The sequence below is a fragment of the Prunus mume genome, linkage group LG1 (genome assembly GCF_029339155.1).
Source record: "Prunus mume cultivar Tortuosa linkage group LG1, ASM2933915v1, whole genome shotgun sequence".
Lineage (NCBI taxonomy): Eukaryota > Viridiplantae > Streptophyta > Magnoliopsida > Rosales > Rosaceae > Prunus > Prunus mume.
In genome coordinates, this window is record NC_142698.1 from 17,624,879 (window position 1) to 17,643,519 (window position 18,641).

The 18,641-nt window shown below is 37.0% G+C and overlaps 2 protein-coding genes and 1 pseudogene across 5 annotated transcripts; all 3 read right to left on the minus strand.

The window, feature by feature from the left end:
- Positions 1-286: 286 nt before the first annotated feature.
- Positions 287-3,846, minus strand: LOC103343789 (uncharacterized; annotated as a pseudogene). Its single transcript, XR_016123157.1, has 5 exons — positions 3,250-3,846; positions 2,526-2,643; positions 2,337-2,427; positions 1,901-2,098; positions 287-864 (listed from the first exon to the last, which is right to left on the minus strand). The product of XR_016123157.1 is annotated as an uncharacterized LOC103343789 (transcript).
- Positions 3,841-12,689, minus strand: LOC103343777 (topless-related protein 3). The gene is made up of 26 exons (XM_008247418.2): positions 12,555-12,689; positions 12,259-12,416; positions 11,115-11,294; positions 10,881-10,994; positions 10,143-10,301; positions 9,351-9,525; positions 9,104-9,233; positions 8,692-8,807; positions 8,415-8,550; positions 8,164-8,273; positions 7,920-7,989; positions 7,773-7,846; positions 7,588-7,683; positions 7,421-7,513; positions 6,970-7,097; positions 6,530-6,764; positions 6,265-6,435; positions 6,092-6,178; positions 5,835-5,987; positions 5,640-5,750; positions 5,365-5,544; positions 5,152-5,280; positions 4,932-5,027; positions 4,653-4,835; positions 4,397-4,572; positions 3,841-4,313 (listed from the first exon to the last, which is right to left on the minus strand). Exons 2-26 carry the CDS (start codon positions 12,336-12,338, stop codon positions 4,091-4,093), a joined length of 3,405 nt encoding a protein of 1,134 aa, XP_008245640.2. The 5' UTR covers positions 12,339-12,416; positions 12,555-12,689; the 3' UTR covers positions 3,841-4,090.
- A 965-nt stretch (positions 12,690-13,654) lies between these two features.
- On the minus strand, positions 13,655-17,065 carry LOC103343768 (putative protein phosphatase 2C 34). 3 transcript variants are annotated; one of them, XM_008247408.3, is made up of 6 exons: positions 16,657-17,065; positions 15,426-15,747; positions 14,976-15,284; positions 14,639-14,756; positions 14,310-14,533; positions 13,655-14,186 (listed from the first exon to the last, which is right to left on the minus strand). In XM_008247408.3, the coding sequence occupies exons 2-6, from the start codon at positions 15,669-15,671 to the stop codon at positions 13,962-13,964; spliced, it is 1,122 nt and encodes a 373-aa protein (XP_008245630.2). In that variant the 5' UTR covers positions 15,672-15,747; positions 16,657-17,065; the 3' UTR covers positions 13,655-13,961. The 3 variants fall into 3 exon arrangements, with proteins under 3 accessions (XP_008245630.2, XP_088911716.1, XP_088911717.1); XM_089055590.1 differs by having other exon boundaries at positions 16,634-17,065; XM_089055591.1 differs by lacking the exon at positions 16,657-17,065 and adding an exon at positions 15,995-16,610.
- Positions 17,066-18,641: the final 1,576 nt, after the last annotated feature.

Here is an 18,641-nt window from a genome sequence, read left to right on the forward strand (position 1 = left end):
ACCACTGAGTTTATCTGGCACCCTTCAGTATGATGAAAATGGCATTTTGATAACTGAGATCATGCCATGATATGGGTATTTGTTCCCTTCATGATTCTGTTTTCTTTTCAATTTACTCGTGTCAAATTTTTTTATGGTCAAGACTCAAGTTCGTGTTGGATGTAAAGATTTTGCATGTTTCTTCTTATAAAAGTATTTAGCTCTTGTTATATTGTTAATGCTTTCACAAATGCACGGCATTTGTTTTGGTCCAAACCAATGCTGCACACAAAACCAAGAGTTACAGTTTATCCTGAAAAATGACTGCCTGAACAGTCAGTAAAAATGATCTTTATATGAACTCAAGTAATGGATGTACAGGAGATACTAAAGGTTCAGAAATCCAAAGACGGTTGAAATACATTCACATTAACATGAACTAGTCAACCAACATTATCACATCTTCAGAGGTTTCAATCCAAGACATGCACGGAGCCTGTTCGCTTCAGCAATCTCTGGATCTGGATGATCTGTCCCATCAGTCTTCTTCTCCTTCTTTTCTTTCTTCTTCTTTGACTCCTCACAAGTGCCATGCTCATCATGCCCATCCCGTCTCCTGGGACTCATGCTGCTGCGGCCATGTCTTTTGCGATTATCCCGACCCCACGATCCCTACTCCGACTTCTGCTCCTTGAATAGCTCCTCCTGTCACAATCCCTCTTTTGCCTATCCCACTCCCTATCGTGACCATGATCCTTTTCATCTCTTAGTCAATAACAGTCCCAATCCCTATCTCTGTCTCTATTCCTATCTCTTTCTCGTCCATTTCTGCGTTCCCTGTCATAGTCTCTATCCCTATCATAGTCTCTGTCATAATCGTGGTCCCTGTTTTATGGGAGTAAATAAGGAAACAGAAATGGCAGTGTCTGCTTCAAGATGACAGTTTCAATCCTTTGTTTAACAACAAACAGTAACTATATGGTAGAATTCGACATTTACAAATTAAATCAACCACAGGGCTTCCCAGGAAAAGAACCAATGGCATTCAATTAACCAACTTTGCGGAATTAACTCCAAATGCAAAATAAGAAAAGACACAACTGACCAGGGAACCATATTTACACTGCAGGAAAAATGTATGATCCATCATACTTCTCACTGCACACTGTCAGTGCAGAGAAACCTGGCAGAATCAGGGATATCACTATAGGAAGCCATTATATAACACCTATGGCTTAAAATTCAATGGTATAAACTTCAATGACATATGAATGTACTAGTCCGAATTTGAATAGTCAGACAACAGCTTCCACTTTAAAAGTCATTATTTTTATGATGTAAAAGTCTAATAAATCTCCCACAACAGCTACAAGACTGGTTCATCCAAAGACAGGCAGAACCCAAATGAAAATCAGTTGAGATAACTTGAATGGATTTCATGTTTACCCAGACACTCCTCTCATTCTATTACTCCATGCTCTCAGCTCGATTTTCAACAAAATTTTACTTCCCCCGCACCCCCAAAAGAAAAAAGAGAGAAGAGAACATTCAGTTTAGATCAGAAATCACCTGAAGATCCAAAATATCTCCACTCACACACAATAACACAAAGAATAAGAACCCAACCAATCTAATTCCCTGAGCTATTAACCAAGCCTTCATCCCAACCGACCAACACACACACACACACAGAGACAATCCAGTTATTTTTCAGAATTAATATATGGTAAACATAAAAAATTTGTATAAAAGAAAATTGTTCATTCTCAGTCAATCATCATGATTCAAGGAGTCTGTACTGTACCTTAGTATGTTAAAAAAATATAAATAAATATTAGAAAGAAACATCAGTCAGTGACCAACATAAACATTATTTCCATGTCTAAAAAACAAATCACATGCTACAAACAGATAAACGAACCTGTATCTGTGACTGTCGCGTCTTCTAACCCTGTCCCTTTCCCTTACAGGGCTTCGGCCACGATAATAATCCCTATCATGGACTTCATCATCCACTCCATCAAGTTGATCGTTCTCCTCTTTCTCTCCCTCCTCCTCAAAGTCCTCCTCCAACGCACTTTTCCTGAGTTCCAATGAACCAGTTGCTTCCGGAGTCCATCTGTATGAATATAGAAGGAAATTACATACATAAACCTAAAATTGTAGAAGTAAAAATGGACCCTCATGGAAACCTAGAACAAGGGAGAGATACAAGGGGCCAAATACAAAAACAGGCCATGATGCATTCCAAACGTAAAGAAGGGTGAGGATATTCAACTATGTCTATAGTAAAAACAAAAAACAAAAGTTACCATGATAAAATCAACTAGGAAATTTTTATTCCAATAAACAACCACCTTTTCTTAATTTGTGGCATCGCAATGTCACATGAGTAATCTTTTGTCAGAAGTTCATCAATAACCTCATCCACATGCGTCAAGGCATAATCTGATACAATTAGAGCAATAAATAATCAGCATTCTCATTAAAATCCAATAGTAAGTATGTTAATCAATGCAAACTTCAGAGATGATCATATAACTTACTCCAGTCAGCCAAATTTCTCCTCAACTTCCGATAGTCTACAGAGGCTCTAAGTACTGGTACACATCAGTATCGGTGCCCGTAAGACGCAAATAAAATGCACCAAGTATCCGGACATATCTGAAACGCAAATAATAAATGTTAACTTTGGAAAGAGACTATAAGAAAAAATGCTCCATGTCCACATGAAATGCAAAAAATATATATATTCAGCATTAAGAATCATAAATTTACTTCAACCAGAACATAACAAAAACAATCTCCACCCTACCAAACCAACTTGCACTATTATCCCAACACTTACTGTTTCGACCTTCCTAAGCAAAAATTCAAAAACAGGAAATCACCAATTTCCTCTTCATATAACAAGACCTTATTATTTCCCGTATCCTTCCTTTACCTCCACCTAACACAACAAAGAATATTAGATATATCTCCTACATTTTTTACATAAAGCAAAACAATAATATTCCTTTCATACTACCATATATCCAAACCACCCACAATATTTCATTCCGCATCTGAAATAATTCAACGTCTAAAACACACTTTTCGGATTAGGGTTTCTCAGCAAAAACCACAAAACTCCACAAATTCCCCTTCCTTTCCCTTCAACACGAATTCTCCCAACTAACAGAGCATGCACATTTTCAATCACATAAGCACGTCCAAAACCAATTACAGTTACTATCAAAAGCAATTAGTTAACTAGACAGTAAAACTCACTTGTAGTCGTCGTTTTTTATGAACTCGATAACGATCTCCTTCTCGGGCTGGATCTGAAGCATCTTCATCACGAGGCACATGAAAGGCGTGGGCTTACGGTTCCCTCCGAAGGTCCCACCGATGTGGTCGAGCTCCATAGCTTTGTCCACTAGGGTTTCGGCCGTCAACCCGAGCACTGCTCCTTCCAGTACGTGTTCTGGTATATCTTCGACCGTACAATCTTCTCCTCCAGGTTCTGCGGGTTCGTCCCCCTTATGCTCTTTGCGGACGGGTCTGTACGGTTCACCATAACCGGAAGACAAGAGAAATGGAAAGTGGACGAAGCGTGAGAGTGGCAAACAAAATCAGAGTGTGAGATAGGGATAAATAGAGACATTTAATATAGTCTGAGGAGTTGGACGGTGCGTTTTGGATTGAAATGGAACTATTCCCGCCATGTCTAAAACGACGTGTCGTTTACTTTGCCTCGTAGATATACCACATCAACCCCTTAAGCTATAGATTAAGGGTGTTCTTGTAATTTCACATCAACCCGCTGGTTGACCGTTGTGCCACGGATTAAGGGTGTTCTTGTAGTTTCATATGCAAGCATTTTTATGGGAAACAAGAACCAATAGATAGATAACCAGACATCATACTAAAAAACACATTCGTTTGTGAGATGACCATTTTCCTTGGCCTCTGAATTATGAGTTACAACTACTAAATGTGTCCCTAGTCTCTATCCACATATCAACCTACATCCAAACTTATCTTTTTGATAAGGGACAAATGAGCAACTGAAAACCTAACATTCTATACGGAGAAATTACAGCTCAGGACATGTCCTAAGAACTTAAAACTATTCTCGTCTTTGTATTTGATCGTGTGTGTGGTTGCTGGTGGTCGACGACGATCCTGCTCTTCCATTAAGTGTTCCGTTCTCAATAGGCGGGGACGATCCCCACTTCCCCTCTGATTCGGTGGGCTCAATAACTTTAACAGAGCCATCGCCCAACCCGACAGCAAACTGGTTGGGTTCTTGTGGATGTACTGCAACAACAAGCGGGTACACAGCTTGGCTTCTACAATGTAGCACACGGCAGGATTAGTTAAAAAAGATCGGATCAAGAACCTTAAAATTCATGGTAAGTTCTCCACAGCTTACCCATTCAAGACTGCTTGGGATAGGTATGCTGATGGAGCAATGCGGCATCTAAGTCTTAGGGTATCAGCATCAAACACCCCTATGTTACTGTCAGAAAAGGCAGCATATACTAGTTGACTATTGCAGGAGTATGCTGCATAAGATATGGGTGCAGGAAGTACATCTTGTGGAAGCCACTGAGATGGAAGAACAAAGTTATAGTAACAAATATAGGATCATCCCCGGTTTAACTAAAACATCAGTGTAAACTTTCTACCTGTCGGATGCAATCCATCTTTGAGGCATCATATATGGCTAGTTGCGTGTCATGAACCACCAGCAAGCGAATTTGGTCAGAATGGAATTGCACTCGAGTGTCACCAGCAGGTGCCTTTCCAGAAGGTATATGTATTGCAACTGATTTCCTCTTCTCCCATGTATCAATGCTCCACACACACAGCTGCAGGTTGCAGTTAAATGTATAGTTTAGATTTGGAAAAGACAACACCAATGGGTTACTGGGCATTTTATCAAAATAACCAAAAAATTTACTTACTTGAGCATCAGAACCAGACGAAACGAGTATATTAAGATTGGTTGAGAAAGCTAAACCAGTTACCCGCTTCTGGTGACCCTTCATTTTTGATCTCACCTAAAATTAACAGATAAATCATGTAGGCCTTTAGCAATGCAACATATGGAATTCACAGTTTTGAGGCAAGAAAGAAAATAAGATTAAAGCATAGGAAATGGAGAAGAAACTGATTAGTAATTACCTCATCAAGTCTAACATTGTAAATGTGGATGGTAGAATCTTCCATTCCAATGGCTATGATGTTATTATCCTGAGGATGGAATGCTATGAAGGTGGATGCAGGAGGAGGTGCCATGAATGTTGTCATTACCTACAACTCAAAGAAACTCATATGGTTAACCATAAAAAAGGATCCCAATATTTTGAAAATTTTCTAGAGTGTATGTCGATTTACCTTAAATGTCATCATGTTAAATAATGAGACCTTTCCACCACAAGCTGACATTACATAGGAGTCATTCTTTGAGAGTGCTATGCATGGAACTGCTTCTTCAAGGTCAACACCTGTGACATCATTAGTCATAAGAAGACCACTGTTCGGTTGCCAATGCTGTGGAACAACACTGGCAGTGGCCTTTAAACACCAACAAACTTCAGAAGATGCACTGAACTAGATGGAAAAGAGAGGAAAAACAGATGATTGAACACTTCTTCTAGGTTAGCTATTACCTTTCCACTTGGATTTTGTTCATTACGGACCCACTTCCACAGCTTCTGCACACCATTTGACCCAAGTGCCAAAATGCCAGTACCAGAATTTGTGTATAGGAGTCGAATAACCTAAATTTAAATGCAATGGTTTAAGAATATCATGGCATATAAATGTCACAATAGAATGTGATAAGCATGAAATACTTAACACACCTTGCTGGAAGTATCTGTTGTGTCAGGCATGGTAGCTAGCCGGCACTGTGCAGAATCCTGAATGTCAGTCAACTGCCAGATCTTGGATTTATCAATTGCATCATCCAGACTTCTCATTTTTTCGAAACTTCTACTCATGTGATCAATTCCAAGCTTGAAATAGAGCCAAAATAATCAAATGAATGCTATGCCACTTTACCAAGAATATTTGAAAATAAATAAAAAGAAAAAACATTTAGAAAGATCAACTGACATACAAGAATTGGTGTAGACCTAACAGGAGAGCTCCTTTCCACTTTACAATTGACCGCACTAACATTTGTAACAGACGGCGAGCCAGATGCCTATTTAGACACAAATAATAAGGTCTTGAAGAGGTAATGAAGAAAAAAAATGATAATAAAAACACGACCAAATAAATGATTAAAACCTTGATAACAGTAGATTCAATGGGAGGCCTTAGTCCCTCAAAAGATGTGGTGGACTCCATAAGTTTCAGCTTTTTAACTCCAACAGCATTTGCAAGTATTTTGAATCCATTGTCTGCTGTTGTGACAGCAAGAAGATTTCCTTCCCTGTTGAATCTCAAGCGAGGTTGATTCTGAAACATATAATATAATGATATCATGCCCTAAATCGACATCCAGGGGAGGGGAGTTTAAGAAATAAAGTAGAAATTATAACAAAATACTGACTGGAAGTCCACCCTCTGCATCTGTGCTAGTCAGAACGTTGTTATTGTCCATATCCCAAAACTTTATTTGGCTATCTTCACCCACAGCCAAAAAATGATTCTGTGTTGTGTCGAACTGCACAACCCCTGCTGATTTCTTTCTGAATCCAGAATATGTTCTCTTTATTGCTCCTTCACTTTCATTCCATTCAACTAGAAATGATTCTCCCTCTTTACTTGTTCCACAAGAGAACAATCTGAAATGATGATAATAATAATAATAATCAATCTGAAGGATAATACGAAATGATGGCACTTACATAAGTTTTGACAAGACATTTCAACTGTGATGAATAACTCATACGTTTGTCAAAACTGCGAGATAATAACAGAAAAAGGAGTAATAACTTTTTTTTACTAAATACTCAAGTTGTAGAGGTCCATATTTTAAAATTTTCATACCGACTTCCATCTGCACTGTATAGCATTGTGGTACACCACTGCCCAGGAGCATCATAGTCAACTCTAGAACCCAAATTGTCGTACAGCCAGGCCTTTATTTTTCCATCAATAGCAGTTGAAAATATGAACTGAAATTTCAGAAGTACACTTCTTATTGCACGTGGTGATGAGAAAACTAGATGACAAGGAAGCAGGGTACTCAAGTCAAACATTCAAAAAAGTTTCAAAAAGAGACCCTCGGCCGATAAATCTAAGCAATTAGTTTTTAGATAAGTAAAATCCATAAAGAATGTAATCTTATTCCTATATACTTATGTCTAAATTCTCAAAATTCAGTAAATGAGAAAACTTATATAATTTTTAAGTTAAACTTACACAAAAGCATTTGCTTCCAAACACTAATAACAAATTAATCAACAAAACAAATGCTTTCTCCATTTTGCAAACATACCTGAATGTTCTCCTTGTGATGAGGACAGACTGAATAGACGGGCGCATCATGACCTTCAAAGTTATATAGTTTTTGTCCTGTTAAATCCCATACCTGTTTCACTTCGTTTAGATAAAGTGCAAACTTTGTAATTAAATTAAATCTTGTGATTAGAATTATAATTCTACCTTTATTAGCTTATCATCTCCACAGGTCACAACACACAGTTGCTTATTTGGATGAGCAAAAGCTAAGTCATTCACAGCACCATTATGGGCGTCAACCTGCATAAAGAAAAGGGATACAATTTGAGCAGCAGTTATAAATTTAGCTTTCTTGATCAATCTGAAAAATTATCATAATATCATATCACCTCCACATGTTGGCGTAGATCGTTAGATCCATGATAAGCATACAAGTGAATCAAATGTTTGGTAAATGCAACCCCTGTAGCAAGTAAAACAATAAGATATACATACAACTCTTCAAGAAATAATTTCAATCTTCAAAATGTACCTACCCACAAAGCTCCCATCTGGACTCCATGTAACACGGCTGACAGAAATCAGGGTGTCTTTGACAATTGTGGCCTGTACAAAAACTAAACTGTTAAATACGTACGTTTTAAATATCTGAAAACTATACTAAAGTATAGGCAAGACCAAAAGTGCTTCCATCACATGGCTTTAATTAACACTAGACCATAAAAATTTAATACCAAATCAAATCTTAACCCTCCAAAAAAAACATGACTAAAAGATGACCTGAAATTGCAATGAACATGTTGTCATATCCCATATCTTGAATGGTTTTGAAACCAACCTCTCACGCAACAGAAGTTCCCAAAGAGTAATGTCACCATTATTAGAACCAACTGCCAGACATAAAATAAAGTTATAGAAGACTCAGAAGAGAATGGAAGAAAGCCCAGGGGTGAGGCAACCTATTTAAATAGGGCCTTATTTATAATATTACTTGAACTTTAAAAGCCAAACACGACGACAAACAATCACACCTAGCAACAATGTATGGTTAGACGGATGAAAGTCCATGCTTGTGACACTGGATCCTTGATGCAAGGTAAAAGCCACTGTTCTGGGTAGGTCGTCCGGTGACCAAGAAGCTTGCTGTCTAGATGTTGGATATATAACCTATAAGTAAAACGGTGAAAAGAATGCCAACATTAGTAACAATTGCAAAGTAAACCAGTCCTAATATACTTTCAGTATCACACAGAAAAAATGCAAAAATATTCCAAAATTAGATACTAAACAGAATATTGTCTAGATTACCTCCCCAATAGATTGAGCAGGTCGCAATCGTTTCATAAGTTGTTCATGATCAGCACTCTGATAATCAACCATACCTGGGGTTGCTGGAGGTGTTCTTGGACGTTTCAAGATTGCAACTGCTTAAATGAAAAACTAGATTGTTAAAACATAGAGAAACTAAGGAAATGAGTAAATAAGCAGAGAGGGGCCTTCATTACTCATAAAAACAAAACTTAAAACCCTTTTGACCATGTAATCAATTGAATAATACTAGAACGTGTAGTGTACCATTAAACCTAGAAATGCTAAGACCATCCAATTTTCCTCAGCTACGGAACTGAAACTTGAAATTATCCGAAGTACATTCCACAATATGAAACTCAAACAACAATGTACAGAAAAGTGATTTTAAAAATGCAACTCAAGTTCTCACCTTGGTTCTGTGGAACAGGGATGGATGATGCAGTAACAACGGCTGCTTGCACAGATGAAGAGACTGAGGCATTGACCATCCAACCAGCTAAAGCATTAGCATTAGCAGTGGCTGCAGTGACCGGAAAGGGCTGTACACAGTAAAGGAAACAAGACATTTACTAGTCAACATTTAAATTCATATCTCTGACGTATAATCAAGAAGGAAAATTGAATAAAGATCAAAGCTTCTATGTATAATATCATACACCATGAGCTCCAAGTGAGGGATAAGTAGCAGGTTTTGCAACTGCAGCAACAGGAAGAGTGACGGGTGTAGTAGTATGAGGACCATTGGGAGGTGCACACGTATGATCTGTGAACAAAGTCTTGATGTCGGGGTTTGGTCTTGGATTCTTGCATAACTGGTGCTGCCAGTTCAAACTACATAGAAGTATCAGATATCAGACAATGATTGGCTTAGCACAATAATCTGAACCAATTAGATAACTTTACAATAAGAAAATGTTAAAAGAACTCCACTAGCCCTCCTACCCTGACCCGGGCTCAGGACTGGTATACGACACAAAAGAAGCACAATAGCCTCCACTAGCTTATAATTTTTTTCCCTTTTGGGAAGAAGAGAAAGGAAACTGGAAAACACAAATGTTAATGATTGCGTATAAGTTTCAAAATAAAACCAGCTTCAGTCATTCATTTGTCCTTCATTAAGGTGACACAAGTGGTAGAAGCACCCTATGCTTGAATGAATGCAACCAATTAACATATAATGGATAAAGAAGGCGTTTATTTGAAAATTGAAATGCTGAAGTACAAGCAAGGGAGTCAAGCTTAGCTAATTTATTGAGGTAGGGAAGTGAGGCAAAAATATTTACTTCAAATTTAAAATTAAGAAAAGAATAGCAAATAGGGAATTATTTCAATATAAAAAAATCATTGCAGCACTCAACTAATGTCTAGAACACCTGTACATGAAAACCTATGAGGGGAAAAGGAATTGGGAACCCAGCGTTGTTCATCCAAAAAAATATCACTCTCACCTTTGATTGATCAGAGTCCTCAGTCTTGATGCCTTCAGAGTGGGAAAAACAAGCTTATCACGAAAGAGGGGATTTGCTTCTATAAGTTTCTTAAGCTCTATCAACATTATGCTGCGAGCTGTTTTGGTGTCACCGTACTTGGAAAGCTGTTCATTTTCCCTGGTAGTTATTTCCAAAAAAAAAAAAAAAGACTAGTTACCTACAATTACCATATATTACGGTCATAAAGTGACATAGAAATGCAAGCAATCCCACAGAGCTGTTCTTTTTCTTTTCTTTTTTTCCTGATCAATTACGATATCTGGCAGGGTAATTTGAACTTAATTGTCATAAATACACATTGCCTCTCCTTTAAAGCATGATTCCAACAACATGATGGCCCACTTGGTTGACGAAAAAATGTGGAAGTGGTAAAATAACTCACTCCTCGATTCATTTTTGTCTTACATGCTGCTTTGGCTTTGTAGTAATAAAATCCTACACCCATCAAGCCAAGCTTTAACCAGTCTTGGTTGGGCAATTGTTTGTTCTCTAAGGTTCCAAGCAATGAAACTTTTCTTTTTTTATAAGTACGAAATTTATTGAACGGATCAACAAATATCAAGGGGACCTCATCCAAGTACTCACCCCTTTTCCCTAATTTTCATCATCAGTTAACCAGGTCATAGGAGGAAGCATTTGTCAACGTAGACCTTGCTACTAGATCAATACCCTCTTTATTTACATGCAAGAAATTACCTGAAATTTCCAAGAGTGAGAAGCTGCGTGATTTCTTTGTAAAGTTCTTCATTAAATGTGGAGAAGACTTTCAAATCATTAACTAAGATTTCAACAGCCTTCGGTTTGTCTTGCCTATAACATAATAAACACAAAAGGACAGAATATAAGATTATACTCTTGCCCAATAAACTCAAAATGGTTTTTTTAAGAAAAATAAAAGCCCTAAACAGAAAAAGCAGATTCAAGTATTACCGATCAAGTGCTTCAAGATATTTTTGCTTCCTTATTTCAAAAAATATCTTCATTGAGTATCTGTTGTCATCAACTTTTGTAAATCCTGATAAGTACTTCTCTACATCATCCCATTCTCCAGCCTGAACTTTCTCTTCAAAGTACTTTGTGTTGAAAAAGAACCCTGATTCTTTCTCAAGCCTATAACATATAGGTTGAAATTAAAATAGTTTCAAGATAGAAGAATTTGGAGTGTAAGAAAGAAAATAAATGTTGAAACAAGATTTCCAAATTGAGAAAAGAAAATCAATTGCACACACGGAAATTATATTGGTACTTTTGTTAAACAAGACTTTTTTCTCATTATCATTATTTTTTGTCCATTACATCTTGCTATCATAATATATCCCAATTTAAACAAAAAAACTTGCTTGACCAAACCTTATTAAACCAAATTAGATGTATTTCTCTTTCACTATTAGTTGTCACATATTCATAGCTTCATCTTTCATCATTTTCTTTTTTCAATTTCTCCCATACTGCAACATCATTTATCATTCAATTAATTGCGAGAGAGACAAGGGACACATAATTGACTCTATAACCTTAGATTATGGCATTTGTAAGCATCTATGTTTCTAGACCCCAACAAATCACCCGCATTAATCAACTAAGCTCAAATGCTACTATTTTGCTCAAATTAAGTAAAATGTTCATGCTCTCTCACCATTTTCCGGGAAAGACGCGAGCGAAAAACGGGTAAATTTACTCATAGATATTGTTCCAGTTTTCAAAGTCTTAACCCATGATCCTTATATGAACCTCAATTCAGCCTGGCGCGTCCATTTGGAGTGAAGTTATCAATTTTTTTAACAACTTAAAAAAGTTTGCTAGGGTAGAAAAATTAAATCCAAATAATCACCGCTCAATAACCGAACATAGGCTAACTTTCATTAAAAATTAAAGTTTAAAAACAATGAAAATGAAAAGACATGAACTTTAAATAATTTAAGTCTCATAATCATCACATAAAGCCAAAATCAACACAACAACCTCCGGTTGACAAATACATGTATGTATTATGTACATGCATGTAAAAATACATACATAAATTACGCGTATACGTGTACAATTATAAATACAGAGGGCGGGAATCTTAGCTTACCTGTGTACGGACTCTTTGAACTTCTCCTCCTCCAGGAATTGGAGTATGAGAAACACCAATTCTCTGCTCAAAGACGACATTTTTCGACTCTCAATTTTCAAACCCAAACTTCCCTTTCCTTCTCCGAAACAGAGAAATAACAGAGCTTTCAAATTCAACTGCACAAACAAACAGACACATAATTAACGTTTGAACGCAAAATCATGCAAGTTCACATACTCAGGCTCCGAATCTGAGTTCAGAGAAACCTCAAAGTGCAAGAATTCATCGGTATTTCTAAGATTTATGAAGCTCACCGTTCGAGGATTTCTAGGGTTCCAGAGAGGGACTGCGTTCAGAGACACAGAGAGAGAGTCGCTACCTTCGATGCATTTACAGGGGTCTTTCCTTTTCTACTGACCTATCAGTGATAAGTAAATGGACTTATTGATAAGTACAGTTACTTATTTAGTCTGCTTATTAACTTATCATTGCGTGTGGGATGTCGCGGATTCGAAATCACATATTCAAATCTAGTGAATATTCGGTACACACGTCCAGTCGAACACCATTCGTTTGCTTTTTGTACTGTCGCTTTCGAGTTTGGGCATTCAATTTTTAAACTAATTCAAAGTTTAGAAAGTAACTGTTCGAGTCAGTCGTCAGTTTCTCGCGCTAATTGATTTTGATTGTTGGAGTTCTCCGCAAATGAGATTTGTTTTGGATAAGGTTTTTGTTTATTGGGTGAAGCATGACTGGACGAGGTTGCTTACCTCACACACGCGAGTTTCTTGAACTCGCTCGCCCCTCGATATATACACTTGCTGTCGTAAACTGTTTCGATGTCGGCACGAGTCACGACTCGTCGCGTCGTATAAAGACAAAACTCGTTATTGTCGTCTGCCATTTCAAAGGACACTCCGGAATTCCATCTGAACAACCAGAAACAGACTCATTATGTCTCTGGGCCAGGCAGCCCAACCAGATCCTCCATCTAAGAATGGGATGCTGCCCAAAACAGCCCAAGAGCCCTGTGTGAATGATATCATGTAACACCACATGGTATTCCTTAAGCATTTATATGTTGCAATATGAGTAAATTCGTAACATCTGCAGAAACACTGCAATTGAAATTCTGTGATAAAACCCCGAATTTTTTCATTTGACCACATCCTCGATGTGGCACGTGAGATGTGAATGAGATACTTAAATTTAGTACTTGAATTGGGATATGTATCTTGAAAATATTTCTATATTAAAGATGTACAAAATGCACAAATTCTCATAAAAATTGTCTATTTTAGGTTGTCTTTGGGAAAAATTGTCTATTTTAGGTTGTCTTCGGGAAAAATTGTCCCAAGTGCAAAGATATTTGGTCATTTAAAATATGAAAGAAACACAGGTAGTTAGATAAAACTGAAGAAAAAAAACGTGCATAATTAAATAATTTCCGATTTAGCTAATTTTTTCCGTGAATAATCCTTGAAACAGAACCTACACAATTGAAGGTTTCCAATCGTTTGTTTACATTCCATAAGTAGGATAAGGACATCACATATCTTGAAACTTAATGGGGCATACAACTATAGAAGCATCTAGCGGTTGATTGAAATCTGAACCAAGATTTTTGCTTGCCTAACTTCCTAATCAAACATCTAACCAAAATCAAACTACTACAAAGTGAAATGACAAACAAGGTGAAGGAGGAGCAGGATTTCTGCAAGCTATTTTGGTGTGGCAATACTGATTGGGTGAACTTGCTGAGGGTCAGACAAAGGGGAAGAATGAAAGAAGAGGCAAATGGCTGAAATGTCATCCATTGCTATTCCCCTCCTCTTGCGCTTCCATGCATGCACAGCACACTTCACCAGACGCTTAGCAGACTTTGCCCTGTCTGCTGTTGAACCTACAATCTGCACTGCTTCTTGATTTGAAACAACATCCCAAACCTACAAGTAAAAATATAAAAAACAAGTTTTAATCACAACTTTAAGTACCCTTTTGGAAATATTGCAAATTCCTGTTTTGTTTTTCAATTTAGAAAAGTTTCATTAGAAGAGTAATGTGCATACCCCATCAGTTGCCAACACAACAAATTGATCTCTGCTTGTTATATTTCTCTGTGTCACTTCAGGCACAGAAATGAGCCCAAAGCCCTTCACACAGTAATCTCCAAAGGCTCTAGACATTGCAAGTCCTGGTGTTTCCCCATCTGGCTGCCAAACCCTTTGCACCCCTGGTTCATCATCTAAGCAGAACACCCGCCCGTTGCTTTGAATTATTCGCTCCGCCTCCTCTGCAAACAAAGCAATTGAAAAAAAAATGTCAAAATGTGTGACCATATGTTATTTTCTCCATTTGTGTGTTGAGAGAGAGATCATCATATAGATTAGAGACTCACGAGGTAAACTGGGCTTGAAATCAACAGTAAGCTGAACTGGCACTAAGCTTCCATCTTCTGAAGTGGTAGCCAAAACAGCACGAGAATCACCAACATTTGCTACAAAAATGAGATCACCCTACACAAACAAAAATTAGGATGTACATTCATGTTCATACTGTTCAAAATTGCACAAACTCATACAAAGCCTAAAAACAATTAGAACTAGTTTCTGAGTCAAGGCTCATTACAGCAACTAGTTTCTTCACCTAGTAAGTTAATAGCTTATTAAGAACTTAAGTAAACAACTTAGAAACACTTTATATTTGCTCTGCATATTCCAATGACAAATTAGTACCTGTCTGACAATAGAGAGGGCAGTTGTTCCGCTGTAAACGGAATCAATTCTACGATGCCGCTCAAGCTCCTGATCAATAGCAGCACAAGTTTTGATATAGGAATGCTTCCATATATTAAACCGGTGACCCTTTTTATCCAATTCCAAGTCCAAATCTGGATCGAGGGAAGTTTGAGCTAGTGTCTCTTGCCAACTACACAACAAAGAAGGTGGCATTGTTTCTCTGATCCTTTTTGCCACAAAATGTCCCCATGGACCATGCCCGTCAAATATTCCACAAAACATCATGTCCTCTTGGCACCCAAATTCCTAAAACCAAAACAAACAACATTCACATACATCAATATGGAACAAACACCATGTAGCTGATCCAGAAATTTAATTTTGTCTTATATCCAATTTCCTACTAGTTCTAAATTGGCAACAAGAAAATGAGCAACCTTTGCTTACCTCCCACACAATACAGCAGTCCTGGTTCACTCCTTTCTGGCCTCTCTTTGAGAAAACTGAAGCAAAATTGTTTGAACCATCAACATTGACAATCCCGGAAGAGCGCAGTATCATGTCATTCTTCTTCGCCTCCTTCGCCATTGCTTCCGCAGCATCTCTTGCATCAGAATTTCCATGGTTATTTTTCCCTTTCTTGATGGATAGCGACCTCGCCAGTCCACTGAACATGGAGGAGAAGTGCCCCATTGGCTGTGCCTATGCTAGCAAGCTATTCAATTCCACTTTTCCAGGCCACCAAATTGTGGTTGTAGACTCAAAAAATCTGAACAATGTTGAACATTTATAAACATCACATAACAGTCATTTTGGATCTTGGAAAGAACAAGCACAAGGCCAAGAAAATGCTTGACACATTTGTTAGTTTTCAATCCCATTTTATTTAACTTTCTTCTCTGAGAACTGACAGAAGTTTAAGGCAACTTGACTTGAGTGATAGTACTGTGACTGACAAAAGGGCATGATCTGACTCAGAAAGGTAAGAATCTTTGAATTTAATATGATATACGTACAAGACATTGAATGGTGAAGAGATTACAGAGAATGTTCATGCTTGCGTGGAATTCCACCGTTGGATTCAGAGTTTTTTCTTGGTAATGTTTAGATGGAAAAACCCTGTCCCTAAACAGTTTGAATGCTATTCTATTAATTAATAGTTTGGCCCCAGATCCGGTAAAAGGAGGGGGATAGGTAGGTATTTTGATTTTGTATGTTTTCTGTAAAACTCTGGTTTTGGTATTAAAAAGAAAAAATTGAGAACATATTAATTTTTTCTAGTACTACAGAGACTCGTCTAAACTTGGCAAAAAGTAAATCAATTCTTTCTTTCTCCTTTCCTCCATTTTCTTGGCTTCTATAAAGGGCAAAAGCTCTGCTCTTTGAAACTTTTTAACCCTTTGCCCAAAGAACTTACTGCAATCTAAGAAAACCCAGATGAAAAAAAAACCATTAAAGATAACCAAACAAAAACATGTTGGGCTTCACCTCTCTTTTCCCTCCCAATTTTCTCAGTTACCAGACAAAACCCACACAGGAACTTTCATAAAGGAAACGAAAAGAATTCTACTTGAACTTCTCCGTTACCGAAAAAAACAAACTTTTCTTTCATTTCTCAGCAACCAAAAAACATAAACCAACCAAAAAATACCAACCAAAGTAGACGTCAAAGTAAAACCTTGATAATCCAATCCAGCTAAGTTTGACCAGAAAATTCAGAAGCTAGAAAGCCGGAACCTCAGGCAGCAGCCGGAAAACTGGTTTCACCGATCGGAACTGGTGGCAATTCCGACGAGCCCAGCTGAGACCTTGAGGAAGTGAAGTTAGAGATCGATCAGAATCCATAACACCCTGCCTGTCTCTCCTCTCGTGTTTGTGTGTGTGTGTGTGTGTGTTTGTGTTTTTGTTTGGTAATGGTGAAGATGAAGTGATATTTATCTGTCGAGGAGAAGAAAACAAAGCACAGAGCTTGCTGCGCATACAAACAGTAATACACAAAACACTCAAAGCAAATCACTAACTGGACGTCATGAAATGTTAAAACCCTGTGTGCGCCACAGTTAAAAGATGTAAACCAGAAAGGCTATTAGCTTTTTCAGCTCAAAAGACTTTCTTTTTTTATTCCTATTTATATACTCATGCAGATAACTCTGTTAATTTGTACGTATTTGTTTGTGTAAATACATTGTTCACATGTGCCGTCAAGTTCGTATTGGGTCAACAATTTGTAGCTAGAATATTGTGGGAATTTTTGTCTTCTATATTTATGATGTAGAAATTAGGCCGTGGTATTCAATATTTTCTATTTCTAGCTAGTAGCCAATACGAAAACCAAGACCAACGAGACTGGCGGATTTTAAAAGAGGAGCTCGGGTGTAAGTATAACTATTTATAATTCACTTGAGCTACAAACTCCTTATAAAACGAGAAAAATATTTAAACTAAATCAAAGTTTAACTATAGACTCATTCAGCTTCAAATAAGCGGCTTTAAACTAATACAATTTACAAAAGACAAGTATATGTCACATTCGTAAGACATTGCAGTCTTGGTTTATATAAAACTATTAGCACAATTATTGAAAAGAAAATAACATTTTGTTGTGTAAACAAAATTGAATTGAATAATAAATTAATGGAATGTCACACCACACATGCTATTAAAGAATCGCAGAAAAATAAAAGCCAACGGTCGATGCTAATTTTATAGTATGGAATCTGTTTATCTCTATCAACCCAATGCTCCCAAGGGTCGTCGACCGTACACATGGCTTTATCTTGCCCAGCTGCGGCTGCCATGGACGAACACAAATGGATTAAAAATTTCTAAACCGTCGTAATCATTTTGGTTAATTTATTATAATTATTAATTTTATATCGAAATAAATCCCATATTATATACAAGAATGAACGGTTGGTTAGCTGGTCATGGAACATGGTTATTATATTGTAACCAACTAAGCTAACAAACACGTAATATCGATATTTTACTTTACGTAATTAATTGTTAAAATAATTACGAGATCTCCCTCTAATTTTTATTTAAATAATAATTCCACGAAGATCATTCACAGTAAAAACAACAATTAGAATCGACAATTACTGTGCTTAAATGGTTAAGAGACTGATGATGTGGTAATTTACTTGAAAACTAACATGATACATGGAGCTGATCTTTGAGTTTAAATTATTACATATATTCTCTGATTAATAAGGTAGAAACATCATAGTAAATTTAGCAATCATTGAACAAAAAATTGAAATGTATATTTGATTTACAAAACCAGATAAATTTCAATGTACGAGGAGGATTATAAACACAAACAGTCAAAATACATACTTGATTCGATTGTGATTTTGAGGTGACACCGATCTAATATAGATCATAACTACCCCAAAATGGAGAATAAAAAAACCAAACACATAATTTCAACACAAACAAACATATTAAAATGTGAATTGGATAGCATTATCAATCATAAGATTACCAAAAAGGAGAAAAAGTTGCAAAAATATAATAGTAAATAATATTATAGTGCATCTCACCTAAACCCACATAATCTAGCAGAGCAAATCTATCATTTTCCTTCCAAAAGCTAAAGAGTAAAAGACCCGTTACAAATCTGACATGCGAAGTTGCACATTAAGTGTTGGACCTCAAAAA

Excerpts from the sequence above, each read along its gene's own strand:
- LOC103343777 (XM_008247418.2), bottom strand. The coding sequence starts at position 12,338 with ATGTCGTCTTTGAGCAGAGAATTGGTGTTTCTCATACTCCAATTCCTG. Across the intron at positions 5,751-5,834 it reads CAACAGATACTTCCAGCAAG|GTTATTCGACTCCTATACAC; the intron begins GTGTGTTAAGTA and ends ATTTAAATTTAG. Across the intron at positions 4,836-4,931 it reads CGTCTGGTTCTGATGCTCAA|CTGTGTGTGTGGAGCATTGA; the intron begins GTAAGTAAATTT and ends TGCAACCTGCAG.
- LOC103343768 (XM_008247408.3), bottom strand. The coding sequence starts at position 15,671 with ATGGGGCACTTCTCCTCCATGTTCAGTGGACTGGCGAGGTCGCTATCC. Across the intron at positions 15,285-15,425 it reads ACTGCTGTATTGTGTGGGAG|GAATTTGGGTGCCAAGAGGA; the intron begins GTAAGCAAAGGT and ends TTTTGGTTTTAG. Across the intron at positions 14,757-14,975 it reads CCCTCTCTATTGTCAGACAG|GGTGATCTCATTTTTGTAGC; the intron begins GTACTAATTTGT and ends TTGTTTGTGTAG.